Genomic DNA, 24,321 nt, shown 5'->3' with positions numbered 1-24,321 from the left:
GAAAACGTTTCCAATGTGAAGCTAATCATTTTATTATGACTTGTGCCATTTGTTAAGAAAGTTAACCGGTGAATCCTGTTTGCTGATCTTTGTCACACACCTTGTGGGTAAATAGTGCTCCCTTCTGGTGAGTGTGAGTATAGCCTGGTAAGGAGCTGATTTATCGGTGTGTGTGTGTGTGTGTGTGTGTGTGTGTGTGTGTGTGTGTGTGTGTGTGTGTGTGTGTGTGTGTGTGTGTGTCCTCCATAACATCAAAACTATAAAACCCATCAGCCTGAAACATAGCATGCATACTAAAAAAAACTCCAAGGAAGTGCAAGAGTGAAAATTGGGGATTTGGTTTAATTAAAACACCCCTTTTTAAAATAATTAACATAAGAGCAGATTTAACCATAACATGTATTCTTCTTCAGTCTTACTTAAACAAAAGACTTGGCCATCATACACTCAGGGGCAAAAAAATAAAATGAAGACTTGAAAATAAAATAAAAGTATTGTTACGGATCTGGAAACCATTTGAATTCAACATACAGATGTCCCAAAAGTCAGTTATGTCGTTAAGTATGTGTGTAGTTAGATCCCCTTCCTTTTGTCTTGTGGGAGAATCAAAGGCATGCGTTGCGATTTCTTTTAGTTTGGTTGTTACAACTAACAAGCCATCTAACAACCATCCCATCTGCATGACCCCTCTGCCCATCACGATCCACCACCAACCAGCTGCCTTCTCACACCCTGACTTGCCAAGGCAAAATATTGCGGTTCCGGTTTCTCGGCTCCCACAAACGTTGTGACTTTCACAACGACCTTTGCAACATTGATACTGTGCTCAACAAGTATGAACCCACGTGGAAGAGTGGCTGGGGGTTTCCCGGCAGGGGCCGTAGCAGCGTTGATACTGTTACTCATCAAGTATGAACCCGCGTGGGAGAGTGGCTGGGGTTTCCCGGCAGGGGCCAAGGCCCTGCCCCGGAAGGGTGGGCCGGAGGACCCTGTCCAATCAAAGGCAGACAGTGAGGTGTGTTTGACCAAGGGCCCCTCCCCGTTGAGGGAGGTCGATAAATCCCCGAGCACTCTCTGAGAGCAGAGTTTGGTGGGTTTTTGCTGTCACGAAAGGGTTTTTGCTGTTAAGCTACTGTCACACCTTGACGATTTAGCCAGCGTATGCCGATTTCTGAAAAATTTGTCTAAAACGCCGGCACACGTCGAATACGTAATGGGTACGTTTTGTATACGTTAAGACCACGCTGAAAAACACTGCCATAAGTCGTAGTACGCTGGCTTTAAACGTTGTACTTTTGGGTTGTCCTCAAATTTTTGCATGCTTGAAATTTTACGACGTATGCCGGCGTATGACTCACACGTTCTGCGATTGTTGACACACGTCGACACACGTTACTTGTAAGTTACTCATAAGTCGAAACACGTTGAGGTAATGTTTAGCGTACCAGAAACTTATTTCTAACCTATGAGTAACGTTTTGTAAGCACGCTACACGAACGTTGTTCACACTTCGAAACACGTTACTTGAAAAAGGCGTAGACGTATTTGACGTCTTCAGGACGACAACAGACCTTAATGAACGCGTTTCTAACTTACAGCTACCGTATAATGGCGTATTGGCAGCGATTAGGGGAATTGGTATATAAAAAGGGGCTTCGCAGGAGGAACCCGTCTTTTTTTTTAGACTTCGTGGTGAGTACATGTCCATGTCATTCCGAGAGATGGAGGATACGGCAAGGCTAAGAGGACAATACCTACCTGTCCTCGAACATCAACATGACCTCATCGAGTTGACACTGCACCAGTTGCGTGCCAATAGAGCCGGGAGAAGAAGACGTGAATGGAGGAGAAGGAACTGGGTCAGACCATGGATCGGGAGGCGATGCCATTACGGCATATATGACCAGCTCATGGTGGAACTCCGGAACGAGGACCATGCATCCTTCATCAACTTCCTGCGAATGCCCCCAGCGATGTTCGACGAGCTGCGAGCCAGAGTGGGTCCAAGGATAACCAAGCATTATTATGAAATCATTTCAATAGTCGAGTGGAAGCGATTTAACTTGTTCAATGGAAACGATTTCAATTGCCGAGCACCAGCGTCCAAAAACAATAGGCGAGTGACAGCCATTTATTAAAAGTGAAGTTGCAGCCTATGAATAGAAAACCTCACGTAATCGTCGACGATACGTTGCCACGCTATGCATACGTTAGACTATCGTTGGGCATAGGTTGTGGACGCCTAAAATACGCTCATCAATCGTTGGTATAACTTGTCTATAAGTTATCGAAGCATTCTGTGTTCATTACTAGTACATTATGCATTTCTCCAAGTAGTTTTGAATACTTTTAAAACTGAAACAAAAAATAGTTCATTGTGGGAATGAGAAAAAAAAATTAGCCGAAAAGAACATCGAACAATGGTGCAAAGTAGTCTCCTATTCGTGGACGCAACGAGGATCCATCATCACCCACACCCTCCCCATCACGCTCACCTACTACTACTGACATGGACATACTACTACGACTACTACTACTGACACGCTCACCAACTACTACTACTACTACTGACACGCTCACCTACTACTACTACTACTACTACTACCACTGATACTACTGACTGACATCGACTCAACATGGAGTCTGGAACACTGACGGGTTCCTCTTGTGAAGCCCATTTGTAGATACCAATTCCCCTAAAAGCTGCCAATACGCCATTATACGGTAGATGCAAGTTAGAAACACGTTCAGTAAGTTCTGTGGTCGTCTGGAAGACGTCAATCAAATTCGTCTTCAAAGACAATGTGCGTTTGAGATACGTTACACATAGGTTCAAAGCACGCTGCTCATAGGTTCAAGGAACGTTACTCATAGGTTAAAAATTAAGTTTCGGGTATGCTAAACATTGACCTCGACGTGTTTCGACGTATGAGTAACTTACAAGTAACGTATGTCCGACGTGTGTGAACGATCATGCAGCGTGAAGAGAACTTATGCCAGCGTATGCGGAACTTGTGAGCCACACGTTGAGTATGTCGTAAAATTTTCAGCATGCTTGAAATTTCACGACGTACTAAACGTACCACGGAATATGACAGCGTACTTCCTCGTTTTTCAGCGTGCTCCAAACGTATACACAACTTACCCATACCGTATTCGACGTGTGCCAGCGTTTTACACACATTTTTCATAGGTCGGCATACGCTGGCTAAATCGTCAAGGTGTGACTGCGATGTTGACACTTCCAATTTTCAGGCGGTTATGATTTAAATCGGCGAGCGGCAGGTTTTTAACAGAGAACGCCACGAGTTCGTCGGCGATACGTGCAGCGCGCTATGCCTAAGTTAAACTATCGTTGGGCATAGGTTGTGAACGCCGACAACAGGCTAAGCATTCATTGGTACAAGTTATCTATAACACAACGGAACGTTCTGTGCCCGTTACTAATATGTTATGCATACGACCAACACGTTATGAATGCGACCAAAACTTAAAAAAAAACGTCAAAACTTCAGCGTACGCCAACGTTTTACATACATTTTTATACGTTGCCATTGCTGGCTAAAACGTCAAGGTGTGACAGCACCTTTATGAAGGGGTTACGAAGGTTGTTATGAAGGGGTGGTAACAGTGGTTGTTACGAGGGTTGAGCAGAAGGTCGTCGAGGAGGCGAGCGTGTGTCTGCTGGCCCTCTACAAGGAAGGAAAGAGCGACCCTGACCCCTCTCCGTGGACCCCGGCCATTCACCACCCGAGCTCCGCCACGAACCTAGAGTCCCACACGTGCGACTGGGGACCAAACCAGCGACCATTGTCAGGTGCCGCATCGTGGAGTACCCCCTTCCTCCGACGGTCAGGTACCCAGCCGGACTCTGACCCCCAGCTCATCTCTCTCCTCGGCTGCGAGGGTCCAATAAAGAACTCTGGGTTTCCTTTCATTTGTGTGTGTGTCTGTGTGTGGGCCCATCTGGTAAGTAGAACTGAATAAGTGTTTTTGGATCATTGCAAATATTCCTTGCTTGCATATTCGCATTAAGTCTTGCTTTGTGTCTTCATTTACTCTCTTCATTTACTTTGTGTAAATAGCCTGGTGTTGGCACAGTGGTTAGGGCTGTGCTTGGGATCCAAATGGTCCTGAGTTCAAGCCCTGTTGGGCCACTGAATTAATACACCAGGGGGTTGACTCAGCCTGTCATCCTTCCGAGGTCGGCGAAATGAGTACCAGTGTACTGGGCCAGTGTATACCCTGGTTAAAATAGGTGTACCATATCCCTGTGTCGTAAGAGGCGACCAGGGTTGCGTCAGGAAGGGCATCCGGCATAAAACATGTGCCAAATCACGATGCGGATCAGACGGATGATCCGCTGTGGTGACCCCTAAAGGGAGCAGCCGAAAGAAGAAGATTTACTTTGTGTAAATAAATCATCACAGAAATCTTCCCAGTCCGTTTCCGTCCTTTCTTGAATTGGTCCAACATGGTTCGGATCTGAGTTTAGGTGGGGTTTTGTCCCCGGTAATCAGACAATTGTAGCCGGAACGTCCTGGGCAGGCCCGCTCGACTGCATCCGAGCCGGAAAGGTGGGTGGCAGAGTGGTATTCGGTCGGTGTAATTTTACAGCTGCCGGTCGAGTGAATCCGGTTCGGTCAGGCGTTCCGAGGGCATGGATCCCTGGCAGCCGAGACCGCGTGGTTACTTCGGTACATTGGCTCTAGACAAAATAACCCCACGCCACGCGGTTGAAATATTGGTGACTACGGTCGGTTAAACGACCCGCCGACTCGCGGAGTTATCCGAGCGACAGCCTACAATTCTGGGGAGTCTGGTGGAGACGACGTAGCTTTACCCACCTAGTGGTCGTTCTTGCCACCAACCCCCGGCCCACAACAGTATTGAATGGAGAGAAGGAAAGACTGCTTTCCTTTTTTTCCATTACTTTTAATGTTTCGGGATGTTTTATCGATGCCGGTGATCTGGAAGGAGGGAGGAGGGAGGAGGGAATTCTCTATCTATGTAAATGTGTATCGGGGTGCTGTCCCCATTTCACCATTCACGTGTCCACCATTTACAGTACAGTATTCCTGTCCCGACAATTTCCAGTGTCGTGAGGAGTTTTGAATTATAAGCAGGAGGTACGCTTTTGCTTCATGCACATAACCTGGGTTATTTATTTTTCCAACACAGCTGTCACTTGCCTATACACCACCAAAATAAAGGTCGGAGGTATGAATCAGAAGAACGTGTTGCATGCTTGGAAGAAGATACTTCAATCCCTCCCCTTCCCCATCCTCACGTCATCCCCCCTTACCAATCCTCACGTCCCACTCCCCCCCTTCCCCATCCTCACGTCACCCCCCCTTCCCCATCCTCACATCCCACCTCCAGGTGGGCGTTTTTGAGTAATGGCTTCCTTCTTGCCACCTTACCGTACAGGCTAGACTTGTGGAATGCTTGGGAGATTGTAGTCATATGCACACAGTGACCAGTCTTTGCCATAAAGGCCTGTAGCTCTTTCAAAGTTGCCATGAGCCTCTTCCTCCATGCTTGGTCATCCAGTTTGGAGGGACAGCCTGATCTAGGCAGGGTCTTGGTGGTACAATACATCTTCCACTTATTTATGATTGTCCTAACTATGTTCAAGGCTTTCAAAATATTTTTATGCCCATCCTCTGATGTGTGCCTTTCCACAACTTTATGCCAGAAGTCTTTTGAAAGGTCCTTGGTTCTCATGGTTGAGTCTTTGCCGTGAAATACAGTACCCAGCAGAGAAAACCTCAAGGAACAGCTGATTTTATTCTGAAATAATCAGAATCACGACAATTTAACAAAGGTGGAGGCCAATAAACTTGGTGTGCGAATTTGTTATATAAGGGGGACACTTTCCCAACCAAGCTATTCCATTTCTGCCTTTTTAATAAATTTTTTGAAAGGGGGTGTAGACTTTCTGCAGGCACTGTATATGGCAGCTCTGCATACAAACCTGCACACCAACTCAGACCAGTCTCTCCCATCCCTTTGGGAATGGTCGAGGCTAATAAATCAAAACAATTGGCATTTTCCATTAAATTTATTCCTCACAAAATGTACAAACTATTAGAATGGTGAACATTGGCCCTCATCGGAAATTGAAACACAATTGAATGCGAGCAGCACACCAAAAGGATGACGAGGTTAGAAGCATGAAAACAACAAAAAGGAAGACAAACATCTACAGTTTGTAAAAAGTGAATTTATTCATGATGTAACCGGATGTATAAAGAAAAAAGGGGGGATTGCTTCTCGGCTCATCGAACACAGCTCAATGTGAGTGTCGTACACAACTCTTAAAAAGAAGCTCCAGGTGCGATGTCTGTTTACAGACTCTGGGTGCAAGGCTTCACACGTTTAATAACTGGAGCATGGTGATATAAAAAGTGGAAAGAAAATGTCATGGTGTCCAGGAAAGTAAAATAATTAAAAAGAAGTAGAGAAAGGCAGGTGTCTCCAGTGCAAATGACACCGCCATACTTACCATTGCACCGAGCGTACTCGTCTGGAAACAGAGGCAAAGAGATTAATCTTTACGATTCAAAAACAAATATTGCTGAAAATTGCACCAAAAATGCACGATTCGGCATTTATCGATAACAACCAAAAAAAATAGTTAAAACTACTGTTTTTCACCAACTTCCCTCCCATCCCACACCCCTCCCAATAGCAATAAATAAATAAACAGAGGTGTGTGTGTGTGTGTGTGTGTGTGTGTGTGTGTGTGTGTGTGTGTGTGTGTGTGTGTGTGTGTGTGTGTGTGTGTGTGTGTGTGTGTGTGTGTGTGTGTGTGTGTGTGTGTGTGTGTGTGTGTGTGTGTGTGTGTGTGTGTGTGTGTGTGTGTGTGTGTGTGTGTGTGTATTAAATGGACCAACCCCCTTTAGGGATAATGATGGATTAAACACAATTCCACATTGGGAATGACTTCAACAACCGTAACCCGAATCAGAACAAACCTTGCTTGATGGTGAAGGTTCCGCACGCTGCGTTACTTTTTGGCAAAAGAAATCTTCATCGCATGAGTTGGCGTGATCTTAAAGCCCTGCAGTGCATCACGGGCGGCTCCAGCTTGCACCTCGTTCTCGAACTCCACAAACGCGATGTCATGACGTCCGGGAACCAGGCGTACCTCTTTGAAGCCGGGGAATCTGGAGAGGGACGGGGATTTTAAATGGCGCCAAGGATTGATGTCGGGGAGGAAATCTTTACTGGTGTTCGAAATAATGCCATCAATCCTACTATGACTGCTTCTAAAATGGGATCGTAAACGGTTCAAATTCAGGAATCCTACAACTCCACAACCTAAATGCATTGAATGGAAACACAAAGTGATTCCAGCAGAAGCTATGTCTCAATTTAAAAAAGAGGCAATCTGTGTGAAATGGACTGTTGGTCCCTGCCTGAATCTTCAAATTTCGATGTTAAATTTTTTTTAGCGGGTCATCTGGGCATCTCTCCTCAAAACACATTTTTAGCACGCAATTCCTTGCATTTTGGAAACCATGAAACCTGGAAAGAGGTGGGAGAACCACAAGGCCAATAGAATTCTACTCGGTTCTCTCGTGAACACAAACATAAGAGTGAAGTCGATGGCACCATCACAAATCTCCACATTTCCCACCTGAAGCAAATTTGAAAGATGGCAAAAAGTTCCACCAGGAATGACCCAATACCAAATTTTGAGCGACAATTTTTTTCCCACATTTTGACCTGTGACACCAAGTTCCCATCCCTTGGGGGCATGTATCGGGGGTCAAATCCCCCCAAAAATTCTTGCATACTTCATGCATCTCCCAATGGTGATTGCATATAAACTTTGATGAAAAATATTTTAAAATGTGCCTGTAATTGAACTTTTGACCCCACTCAAGGGGGGCGGGGGGGGGGAAGAGGGCAAGGCCAAAAATGATACTGCTCTTTCACCTTCTTGCCACGTGGTGATCATAACTACCTAATTCGGTGAATTTATGCACAACCGTTTGAGATAGCATGACGGACAGACAGACAGACAGACAAACAGAGACACACGATTACGATATCCCCGGTTTTTTTTTCTTCAAAAATTGTGTGAATAATAATCGCATCATCTGGGAACACTGCCACTCAAAGCCATTTCATGAGAAACTGACGTACTGGTTGAAGAGCATGGACAGCATCATCTCACTGGTCTCTTCTGGTAAGTTGGTCAGGAAGAGGATGTGGTTTGGAGGGTTCTCAAGAACCTGCAAACATTGCGTGGAAAACAATGAAAAACCGACCCACCAACACGGTAAACATTGCTGAACAGAGGTATAATTAAACAAACATTACCATTTGTTGAATACGCAATTTCACTTTCACATCACCAAACAGAGAATTGTCTCAAAGTGTGAAAATCCATCAATTTCAACACGGAGTTATGTGGAACACTCAACAATTGAACTCTGGTTGGAATGTATTTTAGTCACGTTTGACGTATCCATTTGCGTTTTGCGATTCAACCGTACATTTAAATTGGCTTGTCGATCCATGATGAACACACATGGGGCTTTCAAAAGGTTCTACAAATGAAATGTTCAAAATAGTCCCAAGACATGCTGACGCATCTTTGACTATTAATTCGCATTTGTATCACTTTATGAACAGCCCTTGTAAGCAGACAAAATTTAACACAATGTTATATATAGATAGATGATCCCTCTAACTCAGCCATCGTGCTGCCAAGGCAATTTCATTGGATGGGGGAATAATCCCAGATGGGTCGCCACTCCGACACAGGATACGAGACCGGCTCACCCCCAGCAAGCTAGTACTCATGCAGACGTCGGAAGGATGACAGGCTGAGTCAACCCATCTGGTGTTATTAAGGCATGTTATTTTCCATTTTGACCCCCAAGTCCCCACCCCCAAGGACATGAACCAGGGGTCAAATCCAAATAAATAAATAATAATATTTTAAAAAACGTTACGTATTTTATGTGTCCCCAAATGTTGGTTGTATATACAGTTTCATTTAAATTGTGGGTGTCATTGCATTCGACCTTTTGACCCAAGGAGGGGCCAAATTGACACTGCTCTTGCATCTTCTTGCCCTGTGGTGGGTGATCACAACTACCAAGTTTGGTGAATTTATGCACAACCACTGAGGATATAGCGTGACAGATGGACAGACAGACGCTAATTACAATTTTTCTTTTTCCAAAAAGTGTGTGGGGGGGGAATAACCACAAACCCTGAACCACACCCATTCCCAGTTCAGAAGCAGAGGCAGATTCCATACAGCCATAGCCTACAACAATGGGATTGATGGATGAAACTGCAGAAACATATTAGGCGAACCCACGGTCAATGGCTAGGAAAGCATGCAAACAAATCTTTCATTGTATTAAATTTCATGTTCATATGTCGATTGCTGTTGCGAGTTTCTAGCAATTGAGTGGGGGCCCAAAATGCAGTAAATAAACAATGTGACATTGTCATGATGTGTAAGAACAGCACTTCAATGTTTTAACCAAAAAGAACGAGATGAATCACAATGATCTCCCGATTCCAGTTGAGTGAAGTCCGATAGTTGGACTGTCGAGCTGAGACCTCCTGAAATTGGACGCACTCATCGATGAACATAAGGTTCGACACCAATTATAATGTTAAAACTCAACTTCTTAATTTCCCTTTTCGTGAATGCACGCTCGAAGGAAATTTAAGAGTTTAGCATGCTGGTTGTATCATCCTCGAGACGCTGCTTTGCCGCAGAGGCAGCACCTGGGTTAGTTCATGAGGAAGGAATTTGGTTCAGGTGGCGGCAATAACAATTGCCTGCTCTTTGTGAGACACGATAATGGTTGCGATACAGGTTGTTTGTCGACCATCCTGATACATTTCATAATGACAAATGTGGATTGCGACAAGTATCGTAAGTATCAAGTTTCCTTCCAATCGAACCATTTCATCATGTCCATCGTTGCTATACATTTCTTCCTCATGAACCTTGCTGACATGAAATGAACAACCCAGTTGGTGGAGCTGCCAAGAGTTACCTGCGTTGGAGCTAAGCTCCCTCCTGAAGGAGTCATGCCAGGTGGATGAATCATTCCAGGATGGGACAAATATGGTGTTTGACCTGGAAGGCCCATCATTGGAGGCTGTACCAGTGATGGCATACCCTGAAACACATGTATGAAACAGATAAAGTTTAGAAAACCAAAGAAGATGCAATTTAAATTGAACACGTCGTGTTATAAAATGATGGTAGAGTGGAAGAAAAAAAAAATTATTATAATTTAAAAAAACAGGAGCAAATGATGTTCAGTCAAAAAGTAAATAAATAAATAATGGAAGAGCACTGGATGAAGCGCATACCTCCACCATGTAATTCCTGATCCATGGGAACATAACAGGCACGTTACATTTTTGAAATATCATGTTCTAGATCATTTTTGGCCCTCTCTCTAAATGGTGAAATCACTTTAAAAATTAAAAAAATAATTCTCACATCGATACCGATTCAGATCTTCACAAAAAAAAAAATCAAATCAATTTGTTGTAGTCACACACCCAACGTGTCCACCAAGTTTCATCAAAATCCGTCCACAACTTTTTAAGATATCGTGCTACATATAATTTTTGGCCCTATCTCTCAATGATGGAGAATCACTTAAAAATTCTAGTTGTCGGATCCGGATCTTCATCAACATGCAATCAGTTCGTCATAGTCACACACCCAACATGTCCACCAAATTTCATCCAGATCCGTTCACAACTGAGATATTCTGCAGACAGACAGAGGTGACAACATAACCTCCTTCACCTTCAGTGACGGAGGTAAAACAGTGAAGCACACTAGAGCAGAGGTGGCAGATGGACAAGGATGCGTAATACAAGGATATCAGGTGCAGACAAATTTTGCATGTTTGAAAAGTTTGAAAAGAAAAGAAAACTGCCGCTCGGTACAACACGTGGTAAGCATACCGGTGCAGTGACTGTTGCACCAACACCCGGTGCCAGAGTGAGGGCCGCAGCAGCACTTTTCTTCGCACCACCTTCTGTAGGATTCTTTGGCCTTTTCTCTTTCTTTTTCTCTCGTTCCACAAAGGTTCCTTTCATCTTGGCAATTACATCAGAGTCGGTCTTGGAATATTGTATGCGCTGTGGGGCAAAAGATCACGGTTCCTGGTAAAATGCAACAAACACACTTCAAGCTGACCAATAACATTGACTTCTTCCAAAGGTGGTTGCAAATGACCATTTACAAAACTGTACAAATGCACCAAACATGCCAAAAGGTTTAAAGCATGAAGGGAGTACCATGGGTTTGTCATAGAAAGGAAAGCCTTGCATTGAACGCAAGGCATTGGTGGCACTGCTGATCTCCTTGAATATAACAAATGCCTGACCACGCATTTTCAGGGTCTTCAGTGCCACAATGTTCAGTATCTGCCCGAACTGAGAGAAGATTGCGTACAAAGACTTCTTCAGCTCTGCAAGATCACACATGCATGCGGGAAAGTGAAGACAAATCTCCCCTGCAGCCTCACCCCCAAAGCAACATATCAAACACGACTGACCAAACAATCCGAGTTTGGCTGGGGGTGAGGGGGGGGGGGGAGAGGTTGGATCGATGGAGAGAGAGAGGAGAGGAGAGGAGAGAAAGAACAGTGGACAAGACCATGTAGCCCAGCTCAGAAGCTGATGCAAAGGATGGGGATGAATATGGAGACGCAAGACAACAATAGATTTATCAAGACAAGATGAATGGATGTACAAAGTCAAACAAACAGACACTTGGATCACAGGCAACGAGCAACAACCCGCACACACCGCATCACTTTAGATCACTGGACACTTACCATCTTTCTTCGTTTTCTCATTTAGATTGTTGATGTAAATGGTGTTGTTTGGCCTGATGTCCATGGTCTCTTCAAATGGAACAGCTAGGAAATAAAAACAGCAACAAGTGACCATGACACAGAATCATACCAATATATACAAGCCAAAGCCGCGCCCCGCGTGAAGTTTCTAAGGTGAGGGTTCGTTAGGACGTCAATATATCCAGTGTTCACAATGTGATTTATAGAATTTCTTTATATTCAATGTTTCTTGTTACATTTTTTTGTGTCAAATTCATCTTCTGAGGTAGTCAGCATGTGCAGAAGAGGGTTTTACATTGCAGACGCTGTTTTCTCGGAGTGGCATTACGCCTCTCAGCGGTGACGGTCTGTCGACGACAGACGTGATGGCATCAGCGAATGACCGATGATGTCATTACGCCTCTCAGCGGTGACGTCACAATGCAAACGAATGTAAAAATTAGAACATCGCCAAAAATTCCCAAACCTGTCCGTCTGGCACGATCTCATAGCCTACGCTGTACATTAGACCACAGAAAGTGGCGACAATCGATCCGGCAGTTTCGGAGGAGACAAGTCCACAAAATATGGCTTAGCATATAAATATAATTATGTATACATATAAATATATATTTGGGCTTTTGTGTTTGCTCGACTCGTATGCATTCATTAAAAAAAAAAAAAAAAAAAAAAAAAAAAAAAAAAAAATCGCTTGACAGAATGAGTTGAAACTTGGTGGTTGTACTTGTGGGTGTACCCATTCTTTTTGAAATAGATGCAGGGGTTCTGGAGGGGAGGGGCGGTGGGGGAGAGATAATGGAAAGTTCTCTATATAAACATGCATCGTGTAGTAGCTCCCAGTGGGGAGAGATGGGGGGGGGATGGGGTGTAAGTGTATTGCAGGTGCCAGCAATGTACAGTTTTACAATGTAATCTCTATTAAAACCTTATCGAATTGAAAACTACTTGGCTAATTTACATACACATGCTCTGTATTCCATGCACTGCTAAACTGCTGGATGGAACAACTTGAAAAGTGGTGGTTGTACTCGGTGTGCTCGAAACATTCTCCCATGTTGGGATAGCTACCTCCAATTTAGATATTTAATTTTATTTGAAGATGGTGAATCATCATGCCTGCTTAAGGACCACTTCAAAAAGATGTTGTAGCATTAAAAAAAATAATAAGGATAATATTAATAATAATAAGTGAAATCCTTCAATACAGCACGTGTGGTGAAGCAAATGAGTACACTCATGTTAAAATATGCAATTTATGCTTTTTCAGTTGAAAAACAATTAAAAAGCATACTTAATATTTGAAATGTAAAAATCTTGTTATTGGCTAATATTAAAGAGAATGATGGCATGAGAAGAACCTAGCTTTCAGCATTCGGCACGAAATGCCATGGTGGGCGGAAACGACGTCTTTCGTTCGTTCGTACAAGAGGGGGGAGCGTTTGTTGGTTTTTTTTCCGTCAAGCAATAAATTCAATGGTTTTCACATATATAACACATTAGTTTCACAAATTTCCATGAAAACATATGGTCGTAGTTCATGAACTGGTCACCCTAAAAAGGCGGAGTTGTTACATGTTTTTCAAAACATCCACTTTCCACTTTGACTGCAGACCAGAAAAACCACAGATATCTAGATATCTTAGTATGAGAAGAAAGGTAATTTTGTCTAGTTTAATGTGGAAAAAAACAGAAATAAAAAATATGCAATAGTTTTTGTGTAACAGGCAAATAAGTGATACAAGTCAGGGGTGGAGTAAACAGGCGGAGGCGGCGGATGTGGAGGATGTGGTGAGTCAAATTTGGAATAAACTGAATTTATTTCAATCAATAAGCTTTAATCTAATCTATTTTGTTATTTTTTAGGTGAGTAACACTTGGGACTTGCTGTTGCATGATGCAAAATTGATTATTCAACTCGTTATTATTCAGCAAACCCTGACCAATATGTATAAACTCCTAAAAGAGATCTAGTAAATATCTTTACATAGTTATGTATCCAGCAGATTCTCAGGATTAATTTGGCACTTGAATTGTCCAAAACGGCCAAAGGATAACTGATCCACATCCAATTTACTCAGAAAGGGTGAATTTGAGATAAACGTGAAAATGTGTTTTCCTTGTAATGCATTATCCATTAAAGTTCATAATTAAAAATACCATATTCGCCGTTAATTAGTGGTTTTTGCTATTTTTTTTTCACACAAGTGCATGTAGCTTGGTGATGTCCATCAACACAGAGAAAACTGAAAAATTGAATATTTTGACCCTGTAACGCAAATGATGACCAGTTCATGAACTACGACCATATAAAACACGTTTCACAAATTTCCATTGAATACATATATAACACATTAGTTTCACAAATTTCCATTGAAAAAAGGCAGTATTGTGTGAATCGAATGTGTAGTTCATGCGGAAACCGGCAAATTATTATTATTATCTCTTCGGATGTTTCCGTCAGTTGTGGGTATTTCCGTCAATTGTCGCCATTTCCGTCAATTGTCGCCATTTCCATCTAGGTCACGCACTGCCATGTACCGGACGGTCGTCATTGGCTGTCACTTGAGGCGCGTGGGGGGGGGGGGGACACCGGAGACATGGTAGACACTGGGGACATTTCAAACTCAGTGCAATTGTATACCAGCGCATGCGCTGTAATAATAATACGTTTGAGATTCAATGACACGAGTCACGATTGTGGCCAAGAGCGAACAGTTAGGGAACAGCTTTATTATCCTCACACTTTTTGAAAACAAAGCAAAACAAAGCAAAAACGGGGGTGGGACATTGTCATTGGCCCCGTCACAAGCAGCACCCCCTGGGCGGGGTGAAAAGGTCAAATCCCACAAAATGCAAGGAGGGACACATTTTATGTGGGTCGTGTGGATATTTACAGTTGTCCGTTAGCGAGGACAAACGGGAGACTCATAGACTCATAGAACAAAGTGTTCTCTGAAGGTTGCAGGTGAACCTGCAGTGCAGGTAAGAATCCCCCACGAACCCAAAGACACCGGACAAGTTCGTATCAACGAAGAGGAAAACGCGTTTACCAGAAACCGACAATCTTTCCTGCCCCGAATTATGAGCAACACGTATATCCGTTGATACACTCACCATGAAAACCAACACAATCATTTTGAACTGCACAAAAGAATAAAAAAAATAACAACAGTAAAAGCAACACCTCGGTATCGCTCTACAACACAAGACCACTCACCGTGTCGGGTGAAGAAGTTATTGCCGCTGATGGCGACGGATTTGTACCTCGACCACCGGACTTGACAAAACCATTCAAAATGGCGGCCAAAGCTTTTCCGCTTCCGTCAGCAAAGCGAGAACCTTCCAAATCCTCCTGTCTTTAAAATACTTGAGGCAGTTTTTGTTTGTTTCACTTTTTAAATCATATGAGAGAAAAATTAGAATATAATATAACGTGTTATTGGAACGCAGAAAAAAAAAATTAAACTCAGAGAACAGCCGTCTATTACTACGACTGCTACACCGGTTTAAACATGACCCATCTACCACTACGACTGCTGCGCAGGTTTTAACACGAGCCATGACGAGCTGTGTTGGAAAAACAAATAGAGGAAGGAAAAATCAAGGACTATACCAAATATTGCGCATAATGAAATCAACAGGAAAGACGAACTCAAAAATGTCTCTTCAGCTCTTTGTTTATTCAGGATTATTGGAAACTACAACTGATCTGAATAACGTTAAGAGCACAATCGCGGAGGAGGCGAACTTCGCAAATGAATCCGTACAGCCGCCAATATTACCATATAAATAACCAAATAAACGTGTAAAGTACAATGTTCTCGAGTGATCGACAGTAAAGATGAAGCACACGGTCGTTAATATAATCCGTCATTGTATCAGTTTCTCAACTTTCCCGGAAACTACTGAGAGAGGTTCAAGCGGAGGAAACATGAATCTCTCCAATCCCTTTGCGGTACACGAGGAGTAGCAACATGGCGCGTGTCGGAAGTTTCCGGTCACGTGGGTCATGGGCGCCATTTTGTTTCCATCGATCATCGTTCAATGAGGACGCGACTGTCGAGAGCTCATCATCCTTTTTTTAAATGACACAATACTCTACCATTGGACAAATGTTCCTTTTCAACGGTTTGGAATGGAGAACTTGCTTGAGTGCTTAAGCCACTTGGCGAGCGCTCCACAACGAACTTGGTAACTGATCACACCCCTGGTATCCCATCTGCTAGCATTAGTTGGTGGACCTTAAAGATCCCACGGTGTCCTTTGTCAAGAGTAGGCGAGCTATTACCGGCACCCTGCTTTAACTACTACTGGGAAGGCAATGGCAAACCACCCAGTGTAACCCTTGCCAAACAGCTGAGGACCTGCCTTCATGTAGAGCACTCAATCAATCAATCAGCCTCCTCAAGGTCGTTCTCTTTTTTTAAGCTCACCTGGAATGTAATTCCGGGGAGCTCATGGGATGGCGTGTCGTCAGTCAGTCAGTCCGTCCACAAACACTTGCAACTTCTCTGAAACTGCACACACGATTTCGATGAAACTTGACCACAACCTTCATCACCCGGTATGTACCAAAGTTTATTCACAGCAATAAAAAAACTGGGCCCAAGTGGGGTTGACGGGGGGGGGGGGGTTGTGGAGGGGAGGGAGGGAAGGGGATTGGCCCCCAAAATAGGCATTTGCTTTCTTATCAGAAACGACACACACAATTTCGTTGAATCTTGAACAAAACCTTCATCACCCGTGATGTACCAAAGTTTATTCATGGCATAAAAAACAAAAAATCAGGATCTAAGGAGGCTTATGAGGTGTGGGGGAAGGGGGTGGCCCCCCAGAATAGGTATTTGCTGTAAAATTGGTTCATTGGTACTGTTGCGGGCCGGGGGTCAGTGGCGAGAATGATCACTCGGTGGGGGAGGTTACGTCGTCTCCACCAGACTCCCCGGAATTGTAGGCCGTCGCTCTCGGATAACTCCGTGAGCCGGCGGGTCGCTGAACCGACCGTGGATGCCAATATCTAAAACCGCATAGCATAGGGTCTTTTTGTCTCGAACCAATTTACCTAATTAACTATGCGATTTCGACTACCGGGGAACCACGCCCTCGGCACGTCTTGCTCGAACCGGGTCACTCTACCGACTGCGGTAGAGTCTCTAACTACTAACTACCAACTCCGGTTTGTGTGCAGTCGAGCGGAACTGCCAAAGCCATGCCAGCTCGGATGAACGGATTATCGGGTATAAAGACCTGGCTAAAACTCAGATCTGAACCATGCTGGACCAATGAAAGAAAGGACGGAAACGAACTGGGGACATTTCTACAATTGTCTATTTACAATAAAAAGACACAGGGAAGACTTATCGCGGAATATACAAGGAATATTTACAATGGTGGAATAACACTTATGCAGTTCTACTTAAAAGACAGGCCCAACACACTCAGACACACACACACACACACAGATATTTTATTGAAGACTCCCGCAGCCAGAGAAGGAGAGACGAGCTGGGGGGGTTGCAATTCGGCGGGGTACCTGCACACTGGAAGTAGGGGGTGTTCCGCGGTGCGGCACCTGTCAATGGTGGTCCGGCTCGGCCCACAGTCACACGGGCGGGGCTCGTGCCCGTGGAGGAACCCGCGTGGAGCAGTTGGAGTCCCCGGGCGGGGATGGGACCCACAAAGGCTCCACGAACGCCAGCAAAAGAACCCCTGTCCGGGATGGGGCTCGGTGAAGCACACGTCATTGTCCGCCTTGATTGGACACAGGGTTCCCACGGGTCCACCCTTTCTGGGCGGGGTTTTGGCCATACCCGGAGAAAGCAGCCTCTCCCCGCCACGCGTGTTTGAGAAAGGTGGACGTGGTGCAACTGTCTCGACCATCGTCGGAATTCCGCCTCAGGCAATGGTGCGCTGTGGCCCACGAACAGAGGGCTGCAAGCGCGATGGTACCATTGGATGTTTCGTTGGAGGATTTGTGGTTTGTTAGATGTAATAACCCCAGCTAAAAGAACCTCACAACGCACACCTTTGATTCTCCCACCAGACAAAAGGAAGGGGTTCTATCTCACATGTACTTAATGGCATCACTAACTTTTGGGACCTGTATGTTGAATGCACATGGTTTCCAGATCCGTAACAGTACATTTTACTGATTCCGCCCCACGTTTACTTCCTCCTCAGTATCAATAATCTACCAGGTGAGCGCTCAGGGGGTATTGGCCCTATTTTTTTCATTCTTGATTGTTATCTTTTCTAATGCTCTACTCGATTGATGGTGTATGCACATATGGTGCCCCCATTTGTCTTTCACTTTTTCTTCTAATTTCTGCATTCTGTTACTCCTGATATATGTATGCATCCACTACTCATCAGCGTGAACCTTCACTCACACATTCATGTCATTACACTTGATACTGCCATGGTTTCTGCAATATATTTCAAGGTTAAATCGATCCCTGTCTGAGGCTATGCTTATCCTGACGTGTTGGAAGAATGAAAATAAATCATTAAGACATAAAATCTTCCTTTTGGATGCAGAGAAAGACAACGTGATTAGAAAACGGACACTGCGCTTCATGTACAACGGGTACACGTTCGGTGCACCTGGCAAGATGCATACAAATTGGCATCAAATTCCATGTTGTCACTACTTTCTACTACTACTACTACTACTACTACTACTACTACTACTACTACTACTACTACTACTACTACTACCACCACTACTGCTACTATTACCTTTGCCACTGAAGGTGGACGGAGGTTTATTTTCACTCCTGTTTGTTTGTGTGCATGAGATCTCCAAAACTTGTGGACGGGTCCAGATAAAATTTGGTGTACAGGTCGGATGTGTGACAAGGACAAACTGATTAAATTTTGGTGAAGATCCGAATATAAATGGAGATATGTGCCCCATCAAGTGCCCTTCTAGTTTTCATTGTTTCCATCAGTCTGGCAGCCCACCTTCTTTCATTCCAGCTCAGAAAGTGAGTCCAGGTACCGAACTTATGCCTCATATACTGCTCTTGATACCGATACTGAATGATACTGCTCTTGCACCTTCGTGCCATGTGGTGATAATAACGACAGAGTTTGATGAATTTCTGCCTAACCTTTTAGGAGGAGATGTTGTGACAGACGGAGCCAATTGGAATACCCCACCGTTTTTTTTTTTCCAAAAAGCATGGGTATCATGAAAGCAATTCAACATGTTGTATTTAGTAACGATTACATCACTCTCATGCTATGAGTGATGAGTTCGATGATGCCATGGCAGTATTTCCCACTGCTGATGGGCCTCAAATTGATGGTACCCTGTTGCCATGATGGAGGTATATGCGCCTGCACTGTGTGCTGCCTTTCTTTTGTCAAATATTGTTCGTAATACTGAAAAAAAAAAACGGGAGAAATGGTGTCCCGGGAGGAGATGAAAAGGGATATTTGGGTAAAAAACAGGACAATCCCGTAAAATACAGGATACCGAGCTGCTCAACCTGATCACCACCACCACCTGTCCACCATCAAAACCACCATCACACCACCATGTAACCACCATCACCTGACTACCACCTAACCACCACCACCACCACCTGACTACACCACCACCACCCACAGGGCTGCTGCAGCCACAAGCAGCAGACGCAGCAACACATGAATGCATTTGCCACTGATCTTCACACTACAGTTGGCGAGGTTCGAACTTTCACAGTCCGTTCTTGTGATGATTTCAGAGTACTGTACATACTATTACACTTTTAATTGCATAATTTTACTGAGAGGATGTTTATGCTTGAGAAGATCATGGTCGTTTGATTTCCCGACTTCGAACCTTCATTTACTTACTTGGATTTGTAGTACTTCGATGTAGAGGCTGGAAGCGATGCTTATTTGCCCCTGGTTACTGTGCTGATACATGTATTCCACTGGTAGGGTTGGTACTTCAATGGATAATTTGCCCAGTGTACTTCCATTGTTGACTTGAACCAGTTGACCGTTTTTGCGTTGACTGCTCTATCAGGTAGTGAGTTCCAGTTGTTGATGCTTCTGACTGAGAATGCATTCTGCCTTAGTCTGGTTCTACAGTTGGTATTTCCTAATTTTCAGTCTGTGCCCTCCGGTTCTCGACCCCTCATCCATCTCGAAGAATTTCATGGCCTCTAGGTTATCAAATTTCTTGGCAATTTTAACGACCTGGATGAGTTCTGCTCTTTGTCTTCTCTAGGCTAGTGTTGGTAATTTCACGGCTATCGGTCTGTTTGGGTATTCTCGATGTTGTAAATCAGGAATTGGTCTGATCGCTCTTTGTTGTACTTTCTCCATCAAATCCTGATCCTTCTTGTGTGTCGGGTACCATACTAAGTTGCAGTATTCTCGTGTAGGCCTCACAATGGTCTTGTAGAGTATGTGTATTTCTGATTATTCCTCCCATAATGGACGACTTTACATTTCTCTTCATTGAATGGTAATTGCCACTTTTGTGGACCATTCAGTGACAGCATCCAAGTTTCTTTGAAGGGCTTCAGCATCTTCTTGACAGTCAACAACTCTGTATATAACAGCGTCATCAGTAAAGAGCTTCAGATTTGATTTGGCATTCTCTGGGAGGTCGGTGATGAAGAGGATGAAAAATACTGGTCCCAGTTACACTTCCTTGCGGAATGCCACTCAGGACATTCACACCGTGCGATAACTTTCCTCTCACTTCAACTTTTTTGTGATCATCCGGTCAAGTGCTCCTCCGCACTCCATCATCCTGAGCTTTGGTTGAGATGAAACATTTCAAATGGTTTAGTGGTTGCCATAGCTACACCAAAACTTTGAGAGATATAATCTTCCACGAAAATTATAAGGGTTCTAAATATAAAACCAGGAAAGGAATTTTCATCATGTGTGCAGGAGAGAATGAAAACAGGATTTATTTATGATCTTATTCACCAATCACAACAATTTTGAGTTTTATACACGACAACAGAAACATTTATTAATTGATTCTCTTTTCCTGGACGGGTCGCCACTCCGGCGCAAGATACTCAAACGGCTCAATCGTCCCAGCAAGCCGGTACTCATTTTGTTGACCTCGAAAGGATGACAGGCTGAGTCAATCCCACCTGGTATTAATTCAACGGTTGCGGGATTTCAACTCAACCTGAGGATCCCAAGCCCACCACCCTAACCTGAAGCCAACACCAGGCATAAATACGTATAAGAATCGGTATTCCAGATAATAAACTTCCTTACGCGCACAAGCTTTGTTATAATAGCAATAAAATATTAAAATATAATAGCGAACCCAGTGAGCTTCATACTTAATGCGTGCACATGAGAGAATAGGAAACAACAAAACTACAACTACTACAACTACAACTAAAACTACAACAACAACAACAACACAATACCCCTGGCTATTTGGATTCCCTGTCGTCAGCTATGACCTTTTGCTTCCGGTTGTTTTTAAACGCTGTGCGGTGTATAAACACTATTGGGTTTTATTTCTATCTTGTGAATATTACTTAACGCGTGCACATGAGAGAATAGGAAACAACAAAAACAACACAATACCCTGCCAATTGTGAATCCGTGTCGTTGCCTATGACCCTTTTGCTTCCGTTTTTTTTTTGTTTCTGGTTTTTTTTTGTTTCCGGTTTTTGTCATGGGGAATGATGCATGCCGGGAGATAAAGGCATCGTCAGACATGAAATACCCAAATAATATCAGACATGGTGTGTATTTCCTCCACTGATTTTAATAAAGATATCTCCCGCATCATCAAAAAATAATTTTTAATCGTGATTTACATTATTTGATCCCTGATCCCGAATCCAGGCCGAAGTAACCGGAAATTGCGTATTCAGTTGTGAATAAGTTAGAGGTAAAGTCAGAAGTGAATGCAAGAATTCTACGTTCACTTCTAGTATTTATATTTTTAGATGAGATCCTGTTCTAGGCGGTGTAGTTGTCGTTGTGAAGGTAATGTTGAGGTAATATTTATTTTTTCAGATGAGATCCTGTTCTAGTCGGTGTAGTTGTTGTGAAGGTGATGTTGAGGTAATATTTATTTTTTCAGATGAGATCCTGTTCTCGTCGGTGTTGTCGTTGTGTAGGTAATGTTGAGGTAATATTAATTTTTTTCAGATGAGATCCTGTTCCAGTCGGTGTAGTTGTCGTTGTGAAGGTAGTGTTGAGGTAATATTAATTTTTTCAGATGAGATCCTGTTCTAGTCGGTGTAGTTGTTGTGAAGGTGATGTTGAGGTAATATTTATTTTTTCAGATGAGATCCTGTTCCAGTCGGTGTAGTTGTCGTTGTGAAGGTAGTGTTGAGGTAATATTAATTTTTTTCAGATGAGATCCTGTTCTCGTCGGTGTTGTCGTTGTGAAGGTAATGTTGAGGTAATATTAATTTTTTCAGATGAGATCCTGTTCTAGTCGGTGTAGTTGTCGTTGTGAAGGTAGTGTTGAGGTAATATTAATTTTTTCAGATGAGATCCTGTTCTCGTTGTAGTTGTTGTGAAGGTAGTGTTGAGGTAATATTTATTTTTTCAGATGAGATCCTGTTCTAGGCGGTGTAGTTGTCGTTGTGAAGGTAATGTTGAGGTAATATTATTTTTTTCAGATGAGATCCTGTTCTAGTCGGTGTAGTTGTCGTTGTGAAGGTAGTGTTGAGGTAATATTTATTTTTTCAGATGACATCCTGTTCTAGTCGGTGTAGTTGTCGTTGTGAAGGTAATGTTGAGGTATAATGTTGAGGTAATATTTATTTTTTCAGATGAGATCCTGTTCTAGGTGGTGTAGTTGTCGTTATGAAGGTAGTGTTGAGGTAATAAATTATTTTTTCAGATGACATCCTGTTCTCGTCGGTGTAGTTGTCGTTGTGAAGCTAATGTTTATTTTTTCAGATGACATCCTGTTCTCGTCGGTGTAGTTGTCGTTGTGAAGCTAATGTTGAGGTATTATTATTTTTTTTCAGATGAGATCCTGTTCCAGTTGGTGTAATTGTTGTTGTGAAGGTAATATTGAGGTAATATTTATTTTTCAGATGAGATCCTGTTCTAGTCGGTGTAGTTGTCGTTGTGAAGGTAATGTTGAGGTATAATGTTGAGGTAATGTTTATTTTTTCAGATGAGATCCTGTTCTCGGCAGTGTAGTTGTCATTGTGAAGCTAATGTTGAGGTAATATTATTTTTTTCAGATGAGATCCTGTTCCAGTCGGTGTAGTTGTTGTTGTGAAGGTAATATTGAGGTAATATTTATTTTTCAGATGAGATCCTGTTCTAGTCGGTGTAGTTGTCATTGTGAAAGTAATGTTGAGGTATAATGTTGAGGTAATGTTTATTTTTTTCAGATGAGATCCTGTTCTCGGCGGTGTAGTTGTCATTGTGAAGTTGTCATGTTGAGGTAATATTATTTTTTTTCAGATGAGATCCTGTTCCAGTTGGTGTAATTGTTGTTGTGAAGGTAATATTGAGGTATAATGTTGAGGTAATGTTTATTTTTTCAGATGAGATCCTGTTCTCGGCGGTGTAGTTGTCGTTGTGATGGTAATTGTAGTGTCGTGGTAGGGGCGCTTAGCAGGCAGACACGATCGGAGGAACAGTCGAGCCCGGCTGTGTTGTACAAGCGGGAGTGCGGGCGTACTTTGCCCGCAGCTCTCCTTTATTACGTACTCAATACACGCACAAGCCGTGACGACTCCGGCACCCACTACAACGCCTCAGGCGGCGCGCACTCCTTATATCTCTGGCAGACACGATGATCACGCCGACCACTCCCCCACCATCATGCCCTGCCCCGCAGGCCCGCAGGCTATACCACAGTAATGTTGAGGAATTTTTTTTTTTTTTCAGATGAGATCCTGTTCTCGGCGGTGTAGTTGTCGTTGTGAAGGTAATGTTGAGGTAATATTATTTTTTTCAGATGAGATCCTGTTCCAGTTGGTGTAATTGTTGTGAAGGTAATATTTAGGTATAATGTTGAGGTAATGTTTATTTTTTCAGATGAGATCCTGTTCTCGGCGGTGTAGTTGTCGTTGTGAAGGTAATGTTGAGGTAATATTATTTTTTTCAGATGAGATCCTGTTCTCGGCGGTGTAGTTGTAGTTGTGAAGGTAATGTTGAGGTAATATTATTTTTTTCAGATGAGATCCTGTTCCAGTCGGTGTAGTTGTTGTTGTGAAGGTAATATTGAGGTAATATTTATTTTTCAGATGAGATCCTGTTCTAGTCGGTGTAGTTGTCGTTGTGAAGGTAATGTTGAGGTATAATGTTGAGGTAATGTTTATTTTTTCAGATGAGATCCTGTTCTCGGCGGTGTAGTTGTCGTTGTGAAGGGAATGTTGAGGAATTTTTTTTTTCAGATGAGATCCTGTTCTCGGCGGTGTAGTTGTCGTTGTGAAGGGAATGTTAAGATAATATGTATTTTTTCATAGCAAAAAGTGTTTAATTTGATGTATTTAAA

The 24,321-nt window shown here is 43.2% G+C and overlaps 1 protein-coding gene across 1 annotated transcript; it reads right to left on the bottom strand.

Annotated features, from left to right (window-relative positions):
• Positions 1-6,211: 6,211 nt before the first annotated feature.
• Positions 6,212-15,237, bottom strand: LOC147019628 (U1 small nuclear ribonucleoprotein A-like). The gene is made up of 8 exons (XM_085894190.1): positions 15,088-15,237; positions 11,850-11,933; positions 11,308-11,480; positions 10,972-11,148; positions 10,041-10,166; positions 8,158-8,246; positions 6,981-7,172; positions 6,212-6,529 (listed from the first exon to the last, which is right to left on the bottom strand). The coding sequence occupies exons 2-7, from the start codon at positions 11,911-11,913 to the stop codon at positions 7,013-7,015; spliced, it is 789 nt and encodes a 262-aa protein (XP_085750316.1). The 5' UTR covers positions 11,914-11,933; positions 15,088-15,237; the 3' UTR covers positions 6,212-6,529; positions 6,981-7,012.
• Between the last annotated feature and the right edge of the window lie 9,084 nt (positions 15,238-24,321).

Source organism: Eptatretus burgeri, chromosome 9 (assembly GCF_056783735.1).
Source record: "Eptatretus burgeri isolate ZD-2024b chromosome 9, Ebu_testis_v1, whole genome shotgun sequence".
Classification (NCBI taxonomy): Eukaryota; Metazoa; Chordata; class Myxini; order Myxiniformes; family Myxinidae; genus Eptatretus; species Eptatretus burgeri.
The sequence above is the reverse complement of the archived record's forward strand: the minus strand, read 5'-3'. Positions and strand labels throughout refer to the sequence as shown.

Bases quoted from the DNA above. Each gene is read 5' to 3' on its own strand.
- LOC147019628 (XM_085894190.1), bottom strand. From the start codon at position 11,913: ATGGACATCAGGCCAAACAACACCATTTACATCAACAATCTAAATGAG. The intron at 11,481-11,849 runs GTAAGTGTCCAG...GTGATCTTGCAG, and splicing joins TGAGAAAACGAAGAAAGATG to AGCTGAAGAAGTCTTTGTAC. The intron at 7,173-8,157 runs GTACGTCAGTTT...GTCCCTCTCCAG, and splicing joins CTGTCCATGCTCTTCAACCA to ATTCCCCGGCTTCAAAGAGG.